We start from the raw sequence: 22,952 nt of genomic DNA, 5'->3' as shown, positions 1-22,952 counted from the left end.
TGTGAGTCCTTTCTTACCTCCAGGAATTGGCCAGCCCTGGGAGGGCAGTCCCTCCATCAGCAAAGCCCCAGATGTCAAAGCTCCAGAAATACAGAAAATAAAAAGGCAAGATTAATGCATAAAACACTCAGAGGCTGAGTGCTGGGTACACAGAACTGGTAAGAAGAATCTGAGGGAACCTGGGCAGGCCAACAACGATGTCCACTACAAGTGAGAATGTGCTGCGGATTGGTTATGTGTTACAGTGCCTAGAGTCGTGACTTCCCTTGTCACTGTCGTGTAAGTTTCTTTATTCGTTCCTACAGCCCAGTGTGACTGAGAGAGTTCACGGAGACTGTCCACAAACCAGACCTGGCAAGTGACATGCACTGATAAATGTTAACCACCATTTCTAGTTGCTGATCAACAATTCTAGTGCCTCAAAGTGTGTAAACTCCTGTGAATGTCGAAGATTCAAGATAAAAATGGAAGGGAACGCTCATTACCATGAGGGAAAGGGAATCTTTGGTGTCTTCCAAGCCAGGTGGAATTTGTCACCCTCACTTTCCAGAGGAAATAATTAAAGATCGGAGAAGGGGAGTGACCTGCCCAGTATCACACAGACAGCAGGTGTTGGAGTAGGGTTTTAAATTGGATTCATAAATTCACAGCCTGTGCCCTCAGGGTTGAAAAATCAAAGAGCCTCAATCTCTGCTCTGGTGAAGCTCAGACATTTGAAAAGAGAGAGTCCCAATGCAGGGTGATAAGTATTTTCATGGCAATGGGATAGGAGGGGCATGAATCCTAGAAAGTACCAGAATTTACAGGGGGATGGGACAGGGTGGTCAGAGGAAACATTTTTTGCTAAGACTCAGAGGATTGAGGAGGAGATAGTCAGGAATGCCTTGGAAGAAGCATCCTTGTTGAGGGTGAAGAACACACAAAGGCTTGAAGGTGTGAAGGGTGCTGTTACCTGGGGAAACGTGTGAGGTCAGGGTTCCTGGAATAAAAAGTGGATGTCCGTGCTATGGCAGAATCTGGGACTAGAGAGGTGGGTGGCGGCTGGTTCTCGCAGGATCCTTTATGTCAGGCTGAACGTTGCTGGGAAAGGGATAGAGTCAGCCCTGGGGAAGGTGTCTTCCTTTGTTTGCTTCCCTTCTGACACTTCTGTGCCTCTGTTCCCACCTCTGCCTGACCCCGGGTCCTCTTCACTCTGTCCCCATCTCTCCTACGTCCAGAGGAGGGCGGCATTGGGCTGAGAGCCTCAAAGTGTGTGCAGTCCCAGAGAAGAGCCGAGGCTAAAATCACTGCAGATGGTGACTGCAGCCATGAAATTAAAAGACGCTTACTCCTTGGAAGGAAAGTTATGACAAACCTAGATAGCATATTCAAAAGCAGAGACATTACTTGGCCAACAAAGGTTCATCTAGTTAAGGCTATGGTTTTTCCTGTGGTCATCATGTATGGATGTGAGAGTTGGACTGTGAAGAAAGCTGAGCGCCGAAGAATTGATGCTTTTGAACTGTGGTGTTGGAGAAGACTCTTGAGAGTCCCTTGGACTCCAAGGAGATCCAACCAGTCCATTCTGAAGGAGATCAGCCCTGGGATTTCTTTGGAAGGAATGATGCTGAAGCTGAAACTCCAATACTTTGGCCACCTCATTCGAAGAGTTGACTCATTGGAAAAGACTGATGTTGGGAGGGATTGGGGGCAAGAGGAGAAGGGGATGACAGAGGATGAGATGGCTGGATGGCATCACTGACTCGATGGACGTGAATCTCACTGAACTCCGGGAGTTGGTGATGGTCAGGGAGGCCTGGCGTGCTGCGATTCATGGGGTCGCAAAGAGTCGGACACGACTGAGCGACTGATCTGATCTGAGGGGCAGCTAGCTAAGCAACTGTCTGGAAGGTGGAGATGGGACAGACAGACCCAGGAATGGGTGGGGTGTGCAGGTGTGAATCCAGAACCAGAGGGACGGGCTTGGGTCCTGTCTTCTCCTCTGCCTGTCCCCCAGCCCTTCTCCAGAAGTTTTGTTGCAGGAAGGGGGACCCCTTCCAGGGCTCGAGAGTGGGCTCTTGTCTAATACCGAGAAATGAATTGTCCAAGGAAACACATGGACAATTTGTGTTGACAAAGCAAGAGATTTTATTGGAAAGGGTGAGAACTGCTCTGCTACGTGACTCGCAGTCTCAGGGTTTTATGGTGATGGGATTTGTCTCTGGGTTATCTTTGGCTGATCATTCCGACTCATAGAGTCCTTCCTGGTGGCGCAGCCAAGATGGATGTCAGCAAGAAGGATTATGGCAGGCGGTAGTACACATGGGGTTTCCTTTTCACCTCTCCTGAACTCTTCTGGTTGGCGGTGGTTTATTAGTTCCGTGTTCCTTACCAGGACCGCCTGTCATAAAATAACTCACCAGATGGTTACTATGGTGCCTGCCCAGTATGGATGGTTTCAGTCAGTATACCTCCCCCAACAGTTTTAGCTGCTTCTTCCTGCCCCTGAAGAGAGTGCTAGGCCTCCCCCGAGGGGGCGGGAAAAATGAGGGCTGGACCTGTGGGGGAGGAGCTGGAGGGAGGATGAGGTCATATGGGGGAGGGGGTCTCCCACCTGCCTTTCCATGATCTCAATGGAAAGGTGAAAAAGACCAAGAATATATTTGGGGTAGCCATTCCCTTCTCCAGGGGATCTTCTCAACCCAGGGATCAAACCCAGATCTCCTGCATTGCAGGAAGATTCTTTACCATCTGAGCCACCAGAGAAGCCCAATGTTTGACAAACTACCCAAATTACCAATTTAGCTTACAGACATATTCCCCAGAAGGGTACATTCATATTCATTGGGTAGACTGGAGAAAAATATACATATATATAGGTATGTATTTCTCTCTCTTTCTTCTTTCTTTTCTTCTGGTGGTGCAGCTTGTGGGATCATAGTTGCCTAATCAGGGATTAGACCCACTCCCTTGGCCTTGAAAGCCCAGAGTCCTAACCACAAGACCACCAGAGAATTCCTTTAAAAAAAAAAAAAATTCTTCCTCTTCTCTTTCCACCCCACCCCTTCTTCCCTGTCTCTTTTTCCCTTCCTTCTCTGTTACCACATATCTAGTTGGCTGCTTCCAATGCTGACTTCTAGTCTGACTTTTACCTCCACCTTATTTTTTCTTTCTGTTGTACCGGTGGTGGCCACCCCCCAGCTCCCAGCTCCACCAACCACCCGAGACCGTCATCCTCACCCTCACCATCTCCATCACTCATCCTCCTCTCCCTCATCGTCATCATCAAGCACAGCCCCTTGGGGACCCGTGGGAGACTTTCTCTGGGAAACACCCAGGAGTGTGTTGACACGGGGGCAGGTGCCAGGGTGGCTGAGAGTCTCATCTCTGGGGTCAAATCCACCTGAGTGGACTTATCTCTCCATCACTAACTTCATGGCCTAGAGCAAGCCATTCAAACTCTCAGTGCCTCAGTTCCTTCATCCATATAATGGGAACAAAGGCAATAGTACTTTGTGGGGTTGGTGTGAGGAATAACCAAGTTAACTTGTGTAAAGTGCTTAGAACAATGCTGGCATACAGTTCAGTTCAGTTCAGTCGCTCAGTCGTGTCTGACTGTTTGCGACCCCATGAATCGCAGCACGCCAGGCCTCCCTGTCCATCATCAACTCCCGGAGTTCACTCAGACTCACGTCCATCGAGTCGATGATGCCATCCAGCCATCTCATCCTCTGTCATCCCCTTTTCCTCCTGCCCCCAATCCCTCCCAGCATCAGAGTCTTTTCCAATGAGTCAACTCTTCGCATGAGGTGGCCAAAGTATTGGAGTTTCAGCTTTAGCATCATTTCTTCCAAAGAACACCCAGGGCTGATCTCATTTAGAATGGACTGGTTTGATCTCCTTGGAGTCCAAGGGACTCTCAAGAGTCTTCTCCAACACCACAGTTCAAAAGCATCAATTCTTCTGCGCTCAGCCTTCTTCACAGTCCAACTCTCACATCCACACATGACCACTGGAAAAACCATAGCCTTAACTAGATGGACCTTTGTTGGCAAAGTAATGTCTCTGCTTTTGAATACGCTATCTAGGTTCGTCATAACTTTCCTTCCAAGGAGTAAGCGTCTTTTAAATGCTCATTAAGTGTCAGTAATTGTTGGACTTCCCTGGTGGTCCAGTAGTTAATCCGCCTGCCAATGCAGAGGACACAGGTTCCATCCCTGGGCCGAGAGGATCCCACATGCCACGGGGCAACTAGCCCTGTCCGCCACAACGACTGAGCCCATGTGCTTCCACTACCGAAGCCCCAGAGACGATGCTCTGCAACCAGAAGCCTGCCTACTGCAATGAATAGCCCCCACTCACAACTAGAGAAAGCCCACACACAGCAACAAATATCTAGTATAGCCAAAAAACAAATAATTTGTTTTAAGTCAAAGACCTTTAGTTCCTCCTCAAGGGCTGTACATAATATTCTGAGTCATCCTTTGAGCCGTTTTGCAGATACTGAAACTCCCACCAGGTGAAAGGCGTTAATTGTATGCTGCCCACAAGTTTGCAGACCCCAGACTGGTTGGAACCAGAAGGCTGATGATGTTGACTTCTGATTACCTCACCACCAACCAATCAGAATGTCCAAGAGCTGATTACACACCCCACAACCACCCTTCTGCTCCTATCTTTAAAAATCTTCCCCTAAAAGCCACGGGGAAGTTTGGGTCTTTTAAGCACCAGCTGCCTGGACTCCTTGCTTGGCGCCTGCAGTAAATGCTGTGCTTTGCTTCACCACAACCCAGTGTCAACAGATTGGCTTTACTGCACATGAGCAAGCAGACCAAAGTCTGGATTGGTAACAGAAGCAGATCAGTGGTTGTTTTTTAGGATACTCACAGAGTTGCCAATCCAGCATCACAATCAATATCAGAACGTTGTCATCCCCACAAAGAAAACCATATACCCGTTACCAGTCACTGCCCATTTCCTCGCAAACTTCCCCCACTGTGTGTGTGTGTGTGTGTGTGTGTGTGTATGTGAAGTTAGTCACTCAGTTGTGTCTGACTCTTTGGGATCCCATGGACTGCAGCCCACTAGGCTCCTCTGTCCATGGAATTCTCCAGGCAAGAACAATGGAGTGGGTAGCCGTGCCCTCCTCCAGGGGATCCTCCCGATCCAGGGATCGAACCTGGATCTTCTGCATTGCAGGCAGGTTCTTTACCGTCTGAGCCACAGGGGAAGCCTCCTCCCACTAGGCAACTCCTAATCTACTTTTTGTCTCTCTGGGTTTGCCTGTTCTGGACATTTCATATGCATGGAATTGTTAGTGGTCCATGTGTTCAGCTTCTTTCACTCAGCATAATGTTTCCAAGGCTAGCGTATGTTTTAGCATGTACAGTATTGAAACAGAGCAGGATCCCATGGTTCTTCCCCATCACGTCTTCTGCTTGCCTTTTGTCTGTGGAAAAACTTTAGTCAAAGAATTAATTTAATCAGAGAAGGAGAAAATGCAGAAGCAAAGAAAAGCAGTCCAACAGGATGAAAAAATAACAATTTAGTAAGCAGAGTCAAGGACACTTAGTTCCTCTTCAAGGGCTATGTAATAGATAATAGTAGATATTGAAATCTCCACGGGGTTGAAGAAATTAACTAAACGATGACCAGACGGTAGCCAGGACATGAGCTGCTACAATTCTGAGAACTGGCCTCAAGGAAATGGGAAAAAACGGACCCTGTACCTGAAGATTAACTGTATTTAAAACAATCAGGATGACGCTGATCATATCACCACATGACCAATTTCAAGATGACTATCGGAGCTGTCTGTGACATTTCTGCACGTAGCGTCCTCCTTCGGTCTATGAAACCTCTTTCCCGCTGACTGTCAGGACGTGGTGGAGCGGGTGGTGGCGGGGGTCCGCCTCTGAACAGAAGCCCACCCTCCCTGCCCCCAGTTACCAGCATCCAAAACAACGCCGACTTTCCTTGCCACAAACTTTGCCTCTTAGCCTTTGAGCAGTAAGCAGCCAGACCCCCACTTTTGGCCACAGAATTTCGCTCCTTTTTATGAATGAATAATATGCCATTTTAAGGACCCACTGCATTTTGTTTATTCCTTCAGGAGTTGATGGACATTTCGGTTGTTTTTACTTTTTGGCTATAACAAACAATGCTGCTATCAAGTGAGTGACTATTTGTCCATGAACTGTGTTTCACTAAAACTGGGAAATAAAGACCAAGGCAGGGGCTTCCCTGGTGGTCCAGTGGTTAAGACTCCATACTGCCAGTGCAGGGGGCTCACATGCCAAGTGGCACGGCCAAAAAAACAAACCAAACAAACCAAGTAGAACAAAATGATTGTGTTTACAGACCCATCTAGAGATGGTAAAAGGATAAAGAAAGATAGAAATATGCCAGCAAAACTGAGAGTCACCGTTAGCTGCAGTAGGGGAGAGAGGTTTTCTGATAGCATCCCAGGTGTGCATTAAAGGGTGAACTCAGCAGTCTTGGGGTGCTCAAACCCCGTGTATTCCAAAGAGAGGACTGACCCATGACTGGCTCCTGGCACATAACCTCAAAGCCCTTGGCTTGTCCTACCTGATAAGAGTGTCTTTGTTTACTTGGGGGCTTGGACTGCACTGTATCAGCTTGACTTCTGGTGGTGCTGGGAGACTGAGTAGCTGAGGTCAGTTACACGGGCATCCAGACATTCCTACGTGACGGACCCACAGTAAAAATCCTGGACAACAAGGCTTGCAGGAGCTTCTCTGTTTGGCAATACTTAGCACTGTGTTGTCACACATGGTTGCCAGAAGAATTAAGTGCTGTTCTTATGACACCACTAGGAGAGACCCCTGGAAGCTTCCACCTGATCTCTCTTGAACTCTACTCTGTGTCCCTTTTGCCTCTGCTGATTTTAATTTGTATCTTTTCACTGTGCATGCATGCATGCAAGGTCACTTGCCATGCACAATTCTTTGAGACCCCATAGACTATAGCCTGCCAGACTCCTCTCTCCATGGGATTCTTCAGGTAAGAATACTGGAGTGGGTTGCCGGGCCCTTCTCCAGGGGAATCTTCCTGGCCAAGGAATCAAACCCGCATCTCCTGTGTCTCCTGCACTGGAAGGAGGGTTCTTTACCACTAACTAGCACCATCTGGAGGAGAAGGCAATGGCACCCCACTCCTGTACACTTGTCTGGAAAATCCCATGGATGGAGGAGCCTGGTAGGCTGTAGTCCATGGGGTCACTAAGAGTTGGACACGACCCTTTCCCTTTTCACTTTCCTGCATTGGGGAAGGAAATGGCAACCCACTCCAGTGTTCTTGCCTGAAGAATCCCAGGGACGGGAGAGCCTGGTGGGCTTCAGTTTATGGGGTCGCACAGAGTCGGACATGACTGAAGTGACTTAGCAGCAGCAGCAGCAGCACCATCTGGAAAGCCCCATCTTTTCACGGTAATAAAACACAAACTCGAGTCCAATGGCTTTGCTGAGTCCTGTGAGTCATTCCAGCAAATCATCGAACCTGAGAGTGGTCGTGGGGTCCCTGGAAACATCTGGCCTTAATCTGGATAGAGGTTTCTGCTCTGTTATTCTTTAAACTGTACATTTTATGAATGTTTGACATGTACGATGTCAGAATTAAAAAAATAACCATCAGGACTTTGTAACTGACAGAAGGTGGCAAATAAAGAAAAGGAAAGAATTAAAACCCAGGGTTGGGTTGACGCAGAGGGCTTGGTGTGGCTGATGAGAAAAGATTCGAAAGAGAAATAGCTTAAGGGGAGCAAAATGAAGAATTACTGAATTCACCTTGGCCTTTCGAGTTTGAGAATCTGAGACTCTGGCTTAGTAGACTGACTTCAAAGCTCAGGAGAAGTGATAAAAAGACTAAAAGAGATCTCACTCAAAAAGAAATATAATTGAAAAAGATGCCATTTCCATGCCCCGCCCCCCATCCCTGCCAAAGAAACTGAAGAGGGACTCCCCTAGTGGTCCTGTGATAAAGAACCCGCCTTCCAATACAGAGAATGTGGGTTTCATCCCTGATCAACGAACTAGGATCCCTCCTGCTGCTGGGCAGCTAAGCAGCCCTGCCACAACTAGAGAGCTTGCATGCTGCAACAACTTGCGTGCTTGCCCTGAGACCACATGCTCTAGAGCCCTTGGACAGCAACTAAAGAAAGCCTCTGAGCTGCAAAGCAAATATTCAGCACAGGCAAAAAAAAATCAGAGAAAGATTTAAAAGATAGTAATGTTCAACTTCGGCAAGACTGTGGGAGAATGGGCTGGGACAGAACTTTTTTTTCCCCACAAGTTATGCAGCACAATTGATTTTAAATGCATACTCCACGACCTAGAAATTTCAATTCTAATAATATATCCTTAAAAAGAAGTATTAGTACGCATGCATAAAGATTTTTCACACTACAGCCAAAAATGGCAAATGACAAGGATATTCTCCCCAGCATTATTTGTAAAAGCAAAAAACAACAAACACCCTTAAAACCTTCAGTTAGAGTATGGATGTGCCACAGTTGATGAATACAACAGAATTTTCTGCAAGTACCAAAGGAACTGGAAGAGCGCTGCTTCCACACAGTGGAAAAACGTGCGTTCAGTCACTCAGTTGTGCCCGACTCTTGGCGACCCCATGGACTGTAACCCGCCAGGCTTCTCTGTCCGTGGGATTTTCCAGGCAACAATACTGGAGCAGGTTGCCGTTTCCTTCTCCAAGGGATCTTCCCAACCCAGGGATAGAACCCACATCTCCTTCCACTCCTGGACTGACAAGCAGATTCTTTTACCACGGAGCCCCCAGGGAAGCCCCCTTTACATAGCAGATTTATAAAGAACAGCAAGTTGCTCAAGTTCATATGATTCCATATTTGAATACAAAATGACACATGATCTTTTTCCATTTTATACTTGGGTTTTTAAATTTTCTATTTTTTAAGTTTTCTTTTTATGAGCTTGCTTTTTCTCCTCTAGATGTGTCACCATTGTTTGTTAAGAAGCCATTCTTCAATCACTAATTTGTAATGCTATTCTCAACCTGCATTAAATTCCCCAGTGGATTTCTATCCATCTCTGACCTTTCCAAGCAGTTCCTTTCATCTGTTTTCCACGCACTGGGATCACACTGTTTTATTTATTGAGGCGTGACGTTAGTCTTTAACATCTGGTAGAGCCTCCTTTTCTCAGCACTCTCTGCTTTTGGAATTTTTCTTTTTTTTCCCCTTTGGCTGTGCTGTGAGGCATATGTGGGGTTTTAGTTCCTTGACAAGAGATCGAACCCATGCCCTCTGCAGTGAAAGTGTAGAGTCTTAACCAGCAGACACCCAGGGAATTCCCTGGAATTTTTAAAGTAATTCTATTATTAAAGTTTTTTTTTTTGGTCTAAAGGAATGTTTCTGGCCCTAAAATAAAATTGTGAGAGTCATCAAAATATAGCTATGAAACTATGAAATCACCCAGGGAGAAAAATGAGCCATGGATAGAACCCCCAGGGAATGCTAATTCTTAGAAAAGAACACCCCATAACCAAGAACATAATTAAATTGAACAGATAGGGCACAACCAACCTTTTACTGAAGCTTGGTTAACTGAAGAAACTCCATAAAACCATCAGAAACAACTCTCTCCCCTCCTATCTTGTTCAGTCGCCAAGTCGAGTCCAACTCTTTGCCACCCCCATGGGCTGCAGCACACCAGACTTCCCTGTCCTTTACCATCTCCCAGAGTTTGCTCAAACTCATGTCCATTGAGTCGGTGATGCCATCCAACCATCTCATCCTCTGTCACCCCCTTCTCCTCCTGCCCTCAATCTTTCCCAGCATCAGGGTCTTTTCCAATGAGTCAGCTCTTCACATCAAGTAGCCAACGTTTTGGAGTTTCAGCACCACTCCTTTGAATGAGTATTCAGGGTTGATTTCCTTTAGGACTGACTGGTTTGATCTCCTTGCAGTCCAAGGGACTCTCAAGAGTCTTTTCCAGCACCATACTGAATTAGTCTCCTAGGGTTGCTGTAGGGAGCCTGGTAGGCTACAGTCCATGGGGTCACTAAGAGTCGGACACGACTGAGCGACTTCCCTTTCCCTTTTCACTTTCCTGCATTGGAGAAGGCAATGGCAACCCACTCCAGTGTTCTTGCCTGGAGAATCCCAGGGACAGGAGAGCCTGGTGGGCTTCAGTCTATGGCGTCGCACAGAGTCGGACATGACTGAAGCGACTTAGCAGCAGGGTTGCTGTAGCAAAGTACCGTAAACTGAGTGGGTTAAAAAGCAGAAATGTAGAATTTTGGGGATCAGAATAATTTCCTAGGTAATGATAGAAGATGTAGCAGTGAGGAATCATCCCAGGAGAAATACCTCCCGTCCTAATATCCTGCCCCATACAGTCACCCTCCAGGATCTGAGGTGAGCGGAGCAGGCTATGGGCTGGAGAGGATGAACTGTAAAGTGAAGCAGTTGAGGGCAGACCTCAGGACGGTAACTGAGGTGGAAGGAAAATAAGCCACTTGAACACACATCTTCATGTGCTAACTGACACTTGTTAATCACCGTTTTCAAACCATCTCTTTTTTTTGGCCCATGTTTTCTAATGAAGTAATTGTCTTTTTCTTACTGACTTATAGGCACTGTTTACATACTCTGCATGTGAGCCTTGTGAAATGTGGATATTGCAAACATGAAAATATATCTTTTTTTTTTTTTTTTGAAAGCGCCAGAGTCTTAACCACTGGACTACCAGGGAAGTCCCTGTTTAGCTTGTTTTTAGAGAGACTTGTACACATGTCCAGGTGGAGATGGTGGTGACTTCCACCAGGATGGAATGGTGATGATTAAGAAAAAAAAGATCAGATTCAGGGTACATTTTCAAGGGAAAGCTGACAACTTGCTGTTCAATTACCTGTGAAAGAAAAAAATCCAGAGTAAGTTTAAGTGTTTGGTTGAAGTAAACAGACAGTGCCATTTACTGAGGTGGGGACAGGCAGGGGAAGGCTTTGGGGGCAGCTGAAATGCAGAGGGAGACGTCATGGCCGTTTTTGGAAACTATGACCCACTGTGATGCACTTTAATTTAGAAGCATGTAAAATATGACTCCACAAATTCATTTTTAGATGTCCATGAAGAAAATAGAGAATGCTAAATTAATAAATGAATGTTGCATTTATTTTTTTAAAATAGCAAACCCTGGTCTAGTGATCACCACCCACTCAAGCTGTATAAAATAAGGCTGGAAATTTGAAAGGGGACTCCTTCAATAGAATTACCAAGAAACTTATCAGCTGAGTAAAGTAGTGTGGCCTTCCATTCCATGGGTACCAAGCCACAAGAAACGGGTCCCAAGAGCACCACCCAGAGAGACCACACGGGCCTGCAAGGGGATGTGAGGTAGTCGTCTATTAGAGCTGTGCACGAACCTGAGGCACGTGGGCAGGTTGCTCTAGCTCACCCTCTGGCGATACAAAACACAAGCTTTATGGCAAGACAAGAAAAATTTAAACATAAAAATGCTTCTCTGCCCTTTGACCTCCCCTCTCCCCACACTGTGCATCATGTGTCTACTACCCATCGACCAAGCCTTCCCCATGGGCAGGAATACCTGCTCAACCATGAAGGGCCCTGTTCTCCCAGCAACATCGAGACAACTTGAAAGATAACATTCCTTCTTGAGCTTATAAGGGGTCACGTGACCCTGGATGACCCAGAATGACTTTTGGATTATGTAAACTGTCAATAACATGTCATTTGGTGTACAATCCACTGACTCAAAAAAAAAAAAAACAAACCAAAACAGCTTATATAACTATGCCTTGATTTCTAACCAATGGAACAGTTCTCACACTTTTCTGAGATGCTCTTCTTGGGTTAAGTACTAAATCACTTCAGTCATGTCTGGCTCTGTGGACTGTAGCCCACCAGTCTCCTCTGTCCATGGGATTCTCCAGGCGAGAATACTGGAGTGGGTTGCCATGCCCTCCTCCAGGGGATCTTCCCGACCCAGGGATCAAACCCTCGTCTCTTCTGTCTCCTGCATTAGCAAGTAGGTTCTTTACCACTAGAGCTACCTGGGATAATCCTCAAATTTGTCTTGAATACAATTTTTCATTTCTTTCTTAGATCCACTGATTAATCTTTTCTCAACATCTCTTTGAAATTGGGTATGACTACATAACTTGCTTCATCATTGAAATGTGAGTGGCAAACCTTTTCTTCCCTATGTATTCATTTTTGGAGCATATTCCCAGTTCTTAGGGTATTCTTTCCTTACCTTTTCTTGAACCAACCCCCTTATGAACACAGTGGCCATGTTGGTATTAGGTGATCCCCTCCCCATGGCCTCAGGTAATTGACTCACGGCAAATGCCTGACTCAAATATCCATCCGATTGAGCTATTGGATCGTCATTTTCAGGAATGTCAAACTGTGGCAGAGAGACACTAGGAGTCTTGAAATGAAACTTCTATGTCACCATTACCTCCTTGCTCCACTATCAAAGGGTGCTGGGAATGGTACAGTAACCTTCTGACTGGTCTCTTTTTCTCCACCCTTGCCCCTACAGTCTTACCTCCACATAGAAGACAGATACGTCCACACAGCAAATCAGATTATATACGTGCGTGTGTGTGTGTGTTCAGTCCTGTCCAACTCTTTGTGACCCTCTGGACTGTAACCTGCCAGGCTCCTCTGTCCATGGGATTCTCCAGGCAAGAATACTGGAATGGGTTGCCATTTCCTCCTTTAGAGGATTTTCCTGACCCAGGAATTGAACCTGCATCTCCTTCTATTCCTGGATTGGCAAGTGGATTCTTTTACCACTAAGGCACCTGGGAAGCCCCAAATCAGATCATATCATGCCTCTAATGAAAGCCCTTTGATGGCTTCCCATTGGTCTTAGAATAAAACCCAGAGTCCTTATTATCCTGGTCCATAAGGCATTTCAGTCCCACCCTGCTAACTTCTCCATTTATATCTGTCTCCATGTACTCCAGTCACACCAGTCTCATTTCACTAGACTCCCCTCTGCCACAGGACCTTTGCATGTGGGATCTCAAGTCAGGTGGAGAAGTTCATGTTGGCCTATTTCATGCCAAGTCATAAAAGATTTTGCAAATACAGAGAATAATCTATTTAGTTTGTTACTCAGTTACTTATGACTGCCCAACAGATCATCCCAACACTTCACTGGCATACAATCAGAGTATTACTATACTCATAGAATCTGTGATTCAGGAATTCAGATATGGCCTGACTCTGCAACATGTTGTCAGGAGACTGAGCTGGCTTGCCAGAAATGTGAGGTTGACTGGAACAACTGGAGGCTTCTACATTCACATTTCTGATGCCTGGGCTGGGATGAAGCTCGGCTCAGCTATGACTGTTAATCGGAGCATCTCTGTGGGGCCTCCCATTGTGTTTGGACTTCCTCACAGCATGGCAGCTTCAGATAGCTCTACTTTCTACATGATGAGGATACCTGAAGACTCCCATAGCAAATGTGTCGGCAAACAACTTGAAAGCCATGTTGTGAGGGAGTCTGAGCTATCCTGTCCTGCAGGATACTCCGAATGAGCACCATAGAAATGCAGCTTCATAAGAGACCTCAGCCAGCATTGCATGCAGCAGAGACTTACCCAGCTGATCCACTGACCAGCGGGAAAGAATTAACTGCTGTCACTTTAAGCCATCATGTTTTGTCAACACAGCCCTTGAGAGCAGGGATCCTGTTGGGTTCATCATGACAGGCATTTACTAAAAGGATGAATGGACTCTTGTCAAGTTCATTGAGCCACACTGGTCTATGAGTTCTTAGCAATAGTCGTGGTACGTGCTAGAAGTCAGGGCTGCAGAGATGGGGCATGTGGGCTTGGATTCCAACTACTAGCCAATACAGCTCTCTTATGAAAATTGGACAAAAGGTCCCCACTCTGAGAAGACTAACTTCTAGAAAAAAGAGAGCCTCCTGGATGGACACAGTCCCAGGGACACATGGCTTGGAGAGCAGACCATCGGCTCTATGCAAGCCCCCCTTGCCTCCTTGGCCAAATGCCTTTATGCAGTGACCAACCTGTACAATTATTCAAGGCTTCCCTGTTTTGCACCCTGCAGACATTCTTCCTTCTTCCTTGGTAAGAGCACCCCAATTTTCTTATTGCAAGCCACAATGTCCTTCAGAGGAGGCCCATTGATTCCACAGCTGCAGGGAGCAATGATTTATTGATCTGAAGCTAAGTCAACCCAGGGTCTAATTCACCATGCCTTATAAGGCGTCAGAGGGCATGTGACACCCTTCTGGTCAATGAGACCTGGGACCAGTTGCAGGGAGATTTGGAAGGTTTCCCACACTCTTCAAAGGGGACATAAGATAAAAACAAACTTCTTTTTACTGCCTTGGAAAAAGGATATCTGTGCAACACCTGGGTATGTGGCAGCCCTCTTGGGACCAAAAGGAGCATATGGCAGCTGATTTAAGAGATTCTGGAAGCTCAACAAGACAGATGGTACTGGGATTGCTGATGACCTGTTGAGCTGCTGAATTAACCCCGGAGACCCCCCGTCTCTGGTCATGCTGTGTGAGACTCATGAATATGTTATTTAAACAAGTTAGTTGGGACTTCTGTCGCTTGCAGCCTGAAGCATTACAGTACAAGAGGGAAGCCCCCTGGAACATGTAACAATGTGCTCCTCACACCCCAGAACTGATCTTGGGGGAGCCCAAAAAGGAGAATGGGGTGCCAAGAACTAGCCAACATCAGTGCTTGAGGAGTGGGGACAGGTCAGCAGGGATCCCAATCCACTCTGGCAGGAAGGCTGCCTCTGGCTTAAAGACTTTGAGGAAGGGAGAGTCTGGGAGGGTGTAATTGGCTAGGTAGATGGTCTCTCCACCTGCGAGGTAGGCGGCCCAGATCCCGAATGTCCCAATGGTCATGATGGTGTGATTACATTGCGTGAGCAAGGCAAAATCCTTGGCGGGCGAGCCCTCGTTGCCATTGCCGGCAAAGACCACGTCGCCACGGGAGGCGTTGATGTTTTCCCGACACCAGGCCATGCCATTGCTGGAGACCACAAAGATGGGGGCGCTGTAGCGAGCACGGAACCAGTCCAGGGCCTGCTCTAGGTATCGCCGGTCAGCCACCACGCCCTTCCACACGTTGGGCATAACGTGGACGTAGTCCCCTCGACGCACGTGGACCCCCACGTAGGTGCTCGGCCGACTGCCATTCACCCGCAGACCCCGCAGGAAGTTCTGGGCCTCCTCACGCACGTGGGCGTGCAGGGTGAACTCCTGGAGGATCTCGGCGCGGAGGTGGTGGTAGAAGGTCCAGGAGCAGGGGTAGCCGGTGAGGCGCACGTACTCCCCCGGGATGTGGCGGTACTGCTCCTCCATCCAGTCGTTCAGGTGGTAGTTCTGCCAGGGGACGCTCCTGGCCGTGGCGTCGTGCAGGACCGGGAGTGTGATTCGGAAGATGGGGGCCAGCGTGCTGTGCATCTGGGGTGGGATGAAGGCGGCGCGCCCGTTCATCTTGGCCAGGGCGTACAGGGTGGCGTACTCCCCCATCTGGTTCCCCAGGCGGCCTATGGCGTTGATGGTCCACATGCCCTTGAGCTGGGGCCTCGGCTGGGGACGCGAGGGCGTCTCCATAGTTGCTGGCTCCAGTGCCTCTAACTCCCACGTGGGTTGCATCTTCTCTAGCCTCTGATGAAGGTGAAATATGGTGGAAGCCGTGAAGACAAAGAGAATGAAGGGGGCCGTGGGGAAGAAGAAAAATGTCTGCGTGCTGAGCATGGCTGTCTGGGGAGGGAGAGCAGGGAACCGGTTAGCTGGGGGGAGGGAGGCCCTGGGGTTGTACATGAAGCTGGCGGCACAGCTGTGTTTGCAGACATTGTGGGGAATATGTGCTTGTGGATTGGCTCTACGTGTGCATGGACGTAAGTGTGAGTGCTCGTGTACATGTATGCAGGTATATCTCTGGAGTGTGTGTTACATGATTGTGTTTCCATTGGACCCACATGTGCATGTTTACACATGTATATGCATTGTATGTATGTATACACACATGGCATGTGCATTTCATGAGTATATATGGTATCTTTACATTGTGTACTTATGTTCTGTGAAATTGTGTGCATATGAACGTACATTGTATTGTATGGCTGTATATATAGAGGCACACTTGATTCTATTGTGCTTCATGATTACTGTATTTTTTTTTATATAAATTGAAGGTTTGCAGCAACCCCAGATTGTCAGATGATGGTGAGCATATTTTAGCAATCACCTGTTTTTTAATTAAGTTATGTACATTGGGTTTGTTTTTTAAGACATAAAGCTATTGCACACCTAATAGACTACAGTATAGGGTAAATGCAACTTTTATATGCACTGGGGAACCAAAACCAAACCAACAACTTATGTTGTTGCAATATTTGCTTTATTGTTGTCGTCCTGGTACCAAACTCAAAATATCTGAGTGATATTTGTACTGTGTACATACTGAGTATGTACTATATATGTGGTGTGAGGGTGGTTGTGAACAAATACCACATGTGTATGTGTGAGCATATGCGTACACTATGCATATACAAATTGTATTTTGAAATGTGGATGTTTATTGACTGTGAGTATACATGGGTGTGCGTGCATGCTCAGTCACGTCTGACTCTTTGTGACCCCTTGGACTGCAGCCCGCCAGGCTAGGAACTGGGAACAAATACCCAAAGTTCATACTATGAAACCACAGCAGGCAGTTTGGAAAGGGAGAGTATGGATTGGTGTGGCTGGACATATCAGATGCAGGCTGGAGCACAGGGAGCCAGTAACCAGAAGATAGCTGAAGGGACATGCAGGCATCTCAAAGGAACTTCAACTACTGGCAAGAGATCCCAGAAAGGACTTCCCTGGTGGTCCAGTGGTTAAGAACCTGCCTTGCAATGCAGAGGGCATGGGTTTGATCCCTGGTTAAGGAAGATCCCACATGCCGTGGGGCAACTAAGCCTGTGTCCCACAACTACCAAAGTCCAAGCTCTCGAGCCCACGCTCCAAAACAAGAGAAGCCAGCGCGATGAGAAGCCCACACACAGCTGGAGAGTAGTCCCTGCTTGTTGCAACAAGAGAAATCTTGCATGCGGCAACAAAGACCCAGCACAGCCAAAAATTAGAAAGTAAAAAAAAAAGAAATCCTAGAAAATCTGCTAATACTTGAACAACTGTACAACCTGTTCTTTTCAACCCTGGTTACAACAAAAGTTAGTTCCAAGAGTAGGGTGGTTGCGTCAGACAGACCTTCTGAAAATACATGGGACTTACTCTGGTATTGAGATAGGAGGGAAGGGGGCAGGACACACCCTTGAAGAATGACACAGACGTTGAGAAAAACAGGATGCAACAAGAACTGGTGAGAACCAATTAGGTCCAAGATGGCAGAAGATTCGACTTCCAGTAGACTTTGAGCCTCATTCTACGCTCATTGGAATAATTAGCATATGCTAGATGACACACCCACGGGTGCCATGACAGTTCTGAGACTGACTATATACAGTCAAAATGCGGGCAATGACCCAGTTCCTGGAACTCTTTCTCCCTTCTCCAAGATAGTTGGAATAATCTTTCCACTTCTTAGCCTATGAAACATCCCAGCTTGTAAAAGCTAACCACCCATCTCTGGGTGGCTCTCACTTTCTGAGATGGCCCGTATTCTGCCTATAGGGTGTGTGCGTGCATGCTAACTTGCTTCAGACGTATCCAACTCTTTGTGACACTATGGACTGTAGCCCGCCAGTCTCCTCTGTCCAAGGGATTCTCCAGGCAAGAATCCTGGAGTGGGTTGCCATGCCCTCCTCCAGGGGATCTTCCCAACCCAGGGATTGAACCCATGTCTTACGTCTCCTGCATTGGCAGGTGGGTTCTTTACCACTTGTGCCACCTGGGAAGCCCACAGACTGTGTATCTCTCTGAATAAACTTGCTTTCACTTTTTTGTGGTTCGCTCTTCAATTCCTTCCCGTGCAAAGCCGAAGACCCTCAGTTGGTGGCCAGTCCCACTAGAGACCTGGGACATGACCATCCTCTCATGCCACATGCTCCTGCAACCTCATTCAAGGAGGTCCAGGGCATTGAGAATTCCCCATCCTGGATCATACACCTTGACTCGGTGGTTTGTAGAGAGAAGCAGTTAATTAAGCTGTTGGCTGAGATTATTTCAAACAAATCAAAGACACCCCCCTCAAAGGATGAGACTTTGAAGGTATGGTTGCTGAGCATTTAAAAAAGCAGCTGTAAGGAAAGAAGAGGAAGGAAAGGAATTGATTCTGACTCCCCATTTTGTGGCTAGGAGCCAGTAAGGATGTAATTAAGTAATGTCCTCACAGTGAACACCTTATCATTGCTAAGATCACATCTAGAAAGACTGATGGACTTTGTCCTTCCGCAGTCTAGGCTTGGCCAACACATGTTGCCCCAGGGAAATCCGGTTCTGACCACTGTTTGAGCAGGTGTGGACTCTGAGTGAATGGGAATGCCAGTGTCTGGGAAGAGTCCTGGGAGGGACGCTTTCCATTCTCTCGACTTTTTCGAAGACTTCCTTCTTCCTTCTCTGGGAACGTGGAGTTCCCACCCAGGTTAAAGTACATCTCTTTCTCCTGGGCAAGCTTTAACCACAACATATCCCGGAGGCTGTGCACCACAGTAGCTTAGAGATAGAAGTTTCTATTTGATTTGGTCTAGGGCTTGTGTTCCTGGGCCAGCTGCTGAGCCAAGTGGCCATTAAGGGGGCTTCCCCTGGTGGCTCGGTGGATAAGAATCTTCCTGCCAATGCGGGGGACACGGGTTTGATCCCTGGTTCAGGAAGATCCCACGTGCCAAGGAGCAACTAAGCCCGTGTGCCGTAACTACTGAGCCTGAGCTCTAGAGCCTGTGCCCCGCTACAAGTGAAGCCACTGCAGTGAGAAGCCCACACACCTCAACTAGGAGTAGTCTTCGCTCGCTGCAACTAGAGAAAGCCTGCACGCAGCAACAAGATTCAGTGCAGCCATAAATAAATGAATATTTTAAAACTGGCCACTAAGAAGAGAATGTTGGGGTTAAATCAAGTTAGGGGTGGCCTGATTGAAGCTGGGAAGCTGCCAGAAGCCATGCAGACTTTGTCCTTTTGGGTTTATTATGGCTGAGAAAAGTTATCACAGGACCTAATGAAGCCACAGCCTTGCTTCTGATTCATGTCACTGAAACCCTCTGAATCCAGTAAGATCGCTGGAGGGTTCACTTTCCAGAAGAGACTCAGGCTTGTCAACTAGATGCGTGGATTTGAATCGAACCAATTTGGGGGTATGGGCTCTTTGGGAATCCCCAGGTGTTGAACGTAGCCAGAAATAGAAGTCTGAGTGGTACGACCTCCTCTAGCCCCTTTTGCGTTGAAAGAGAGGCACTAGGGAGCCTGGGTTTACTGAGTAAGGCTCATTTCAAAGGACTTCCCTGGTGGTACAGTGGATAAGAATCCACCTACCAATGCAGGGGACACAGGTTCTGTTCCTGGTCCGGGAAGATTCCACATGTGGAGCCCATGCACTGCAAGCACTGAGCTGGTGTTTAGAGGCAATGTTCTGCAACAAGAGAAGCCACTGCAATTAGAAGCCCACATGCCACAGCGAAGAGTAGTTCCCTCTGCCCTTGCTGCAACTAGAGAAAGCCAGTGTACAGCAACAAGGATCCAGCACCATCAAAAATGAGATAAGTTTTTTTAAAAGGTTCATTTCAAAGTTCAGCTTTTGCTCATGAGAGCCTCAGCCTTGTTGCTCACAAGCTCCAGATAAGGCCACTGAACCTGAAGCCTTCAGTCAACATACTTGACTCAGTAACCACATCTCTCTGTGCTTAGGTGTACACCCTCCAGCTGCAGGCTGTTGATTTTAGGCTCCTAAAGTCATTAGCTGTGATTCTGGACAAGTGGCTTCACTTCTCTGAGGATTAAAACAGTCCCTGGCACATATACACATGCGGTACATTTTTTATATTATCACATACGAAGCAAAACATGCTGTTCCATATGGGCTCTGGGCAAGCGACCAGTGGGTTTCCACTTTTCCTATTGGTTGTGTGTGTGTTTGCATAGTAAGTCTCTTTAGTCGTGTCCAACTCTTTGCGGTCCTATGGACTGTAGCTTGCCAGGCTCCTCTGTCCATGGGATTCTCCAGGCAAGAATACTGGACCGGGTTGCCATGCTGTCCTCCAGGGGATCATCTGGACCTAGGGATCGAACCCACGTCTCTTGCATCTCTTGCACTGGCAGGCGGGTTCTTTACCACTAGGGCCACCTGGGAAGCCCCCTTGGGTGCAGGTGCTGCTACTGCTGCTAAGTCGCTTCAGTTGTGTCCGACTCTGTGCGACCCCATAGACGGCAGCCCACCAGGGTCCCCCGTCCCTGGGATTCTCCACACTGGAGTGGGTTGCCATTTCCTTCTCCAATGCATGAAAGTGAAAAGTGGAAGTGAAGTCGCGCAGTTGGGTGCAGGAGTCATGGTCAAATCTAGCATTTAGACCACAGATCACACACAGCATTGGGAGAAGTCAGACATGACTGTGAAGAGGGCAGACCTAGAGGAGGAATCAGTTTCATCAGAGGCTGGGAATTCTGAGACCAACAAAGTAGCTGCATTGGTCAGATACAGACACAATGGATGGAGCTGACTCTGGGGGCTGTTATTCCAGAGAGTGAGTGAGTGTGTCTGTGATTCACTTGCCATGATTGAAGTTTGATTTAAAAAAAAAAAATAGAGTTAAGGACTTCCCTGGGGGTCCAATGGTTAAGAATCCACCTGCCAGTGCAGAGGACTTGAGTGTGATCCCTGGTCAGTGAAGATTTCACATGCCACGTGCAACTCAGCTTGTGCACCACAACTACTGAGACATTGCTGTGGAGCCCAGGAACCGAAACAAGAGAAGCCACCGCAATGAGAAGCCTTACGCCCCAGTGAAAAGTAGCCTCTGCTTACCGCAACTAGAGAAAGCCTAGGAGCACCAAGGAAGACCCAGCGGCAACCAAAAAAAAAAAACCGCCGTGGGGAGGGGAGGAGACCTAGAAAGTAGGTCCGCCCCGTACCCCTCCCCCATGTCTTCGGGTTCTGGGGGTGCGCTCCGGCAGGGAAAACCCTGACAGCTGGAGTCCTGAGCAAAGTCCCGATCCAAGGCAAGTGGGAGGAGCCTGCCTTTCCCTCCAGCCCTCTGAAGTCAGAAGTACATGTCCTTATCTGCCCTCCGTCCTAACAGCTGCATCACATCCTTCAGAGAGGGATGAGAGGGGGACCCCTGGGGGTTCATCTCATTGGAGGTTGCGATAGGATAGGGAACTGAAAGGAGCCCCAACTTTGCAGGGGGAATCCAGCCTCCAGGTCCCTCAGAAAAGTGAGATCGTCAAAATCTGCCCATGACTCCTTTTAAACGTTCTCGTTCTCGTTCACGCCTCTCTGTCCCAGGGCTGGTCTCCTCCACTCCGCTCTGGGAGTCTGGCCGCAGCCTCCCCTCCTCGCCTGCATCTGTCCGCGCACCAGAGCTCACCCTGTAATTTGCATGTCCGGCTCCGTCCGTTCTGAAAGCCCCGCCCCTTCCCGCCCCCTCCCCCAGGTCGGCTTGGGTACCCAGCTCAGTGCCCGCCCAGCCACACCTACCCTGGGCGTGGGCAGCTTCGCCGCATTCACACCTCTCCCTGAAATTCACCCCTCTCCCTGAAATTCACCCCATGATCACAACGCTGGGAAAGAGCTTAAGACAAACATGTGGGGCTACCGCTTTGATATCCCCGACTTTAGGTCCAGCCTAGAATGGAAGCACGGACTCAGGATGGAGCTAGGGAGCCGGGGATATTGCCACCTCCCGGGCGGAGGAGGGGCCGCGGCCGCAACCCCGGGTCTCCGACCAGGGTCTTGCTCTCTGTGCCTCCCGGAGGTGGGGGAGCAGTCACTACGGCCCGTCCTGGCCATTCATTCTCAGGTTGTTTCCTGGAGAACAGGTGACAGGAGGGAGGGAGGGAAGCGGCAGGTAGCCTGGGGTGGGGAAGGGAGAGCAGGGGTAATGGAGGGGATGGGGGCTCTGAAGGAGTCTTTGGGCCTAGAAAAGAAAACAACAAAGACCCTTACTGAATCGGAGAAAACAAAACCGAACTTTAGGTCCCGCTCTGATGCTCCAGGCCGGTTGTGTCTATCTGGGACTTATCAGCCCGTGTTCAGAAACCTTCCATCCCCTACATCTGCCAGAGACTTAACAGCCCTTGCCCAGAGGACTTATCACCCCCTGCCCAACTACAAATGCCATCTCAACTAAAGAATACCCAAAACATCCCACCTGACCAACGTTTCCCTTATCGCTTCCACAAACCTCCCTTTAAATATGAAGCCTCCCTGATCCCTCTTGCTCTGCCTGGTCGTTAGGCCGACTGTCACCCCTCCTTGCCTGAATAAAGGTAACCCACTTCCGTTGAGGTCGTCTCTCCTTTTCTGCCTCCATCCGAACTATACCTTACAGGGTCAAGTATCAGATCTGCCAGAAAGGGAGGTGAAGGGAGCAGAGGAGGGCGTCCGGCTTGGGGACTGACGGAAAGATCAGGCAGCCGGCGTGCTGGGGCAGGGGTAGTGGGTGCCTGGGCTGTCAGGGGTGGATGCCCGGCTTGCCGAGGCCCCGAGGTGGGGTGCAGCCCAGAGGGGATCAGAGGTCAAGGAGTGGAGAGCCCGAGTCTCCACTTGCCGCTGGATCCCTGGGATCAAGTCTCGAGTGTGTGCGCGCGCGCGCGCGCGCCTGCCGGCAGAGAGAACTCCCCGGCTCCATCTCTCACCTGGTCGTGGCTGGACGTAAAGTGGCTCTCTCAGCAGCTCAGCGCACACCCTTCCCTCGGGGTCGGCGCCTCTATCAGAATCGCCCCGAACCTTCCAGTACCTGTGGCCGAAAACCCCGCCCAGGATCTACTCTGCCTTCCGGAGGCTCTGGGAGG

General features: G+C 48.4%; 1 protein-coding gene across 1 annotated transcript; it reads right to left on the bottom strand.

Annotated features, from left to right (window-relative positions):
* Nucleotides 1-14,175: 14,175 nt before the first annotated feature.
* Nucleotides 14,176-22,952, bottom strand: LOC133230897 (galactoside alpha-(1,2)-fucosyltransferase 2). Its single transcript, XM_061388931.1, has 2 exons — nt 22,797-22,952; nt 14,176-15,770 (listed from the first exon to the last, which is right to left on the bottom strand). Exon 2 carries the CDS (start codon nt 15,762-15,764, stop codon nt 14,730-14,732), a length of 1,035 nt encoding a protein of 344 aa, XP_061244915.1. The 5' UTR covers nt 15,765-15,770; nt 22,797-22,952; the 3' UTR covers nt 14,176-14,729.

The sequence above is a fragment of the Bos javanicus genome, chromosome 18, assembly GCF_032452875.1.
Source record: "Bos javanicus breed banteng chromosome 18, ARS-OSU_banteng_1.0, whole genome shotgun sequence".
In the NCBI taxonomy this organism is placed as follows: Eukaryota; Metazoa; Chordata; class Mammalia; order Artiodactyla; family Bovidae; genus Bos; species Bos javanicus.
This window is presented reverse-complemented; position numbering and strand designations above follow the sequence as displayed.

Coding starts and splice junctions, on each gene's coding strand:
- LOC133230897 (XM_061388931.1), bottom strand. CDS start 15,764: ATGCTCAGCACGCAGACATTTTTCTTCTTCCCCACGGCCCCCTTCATT.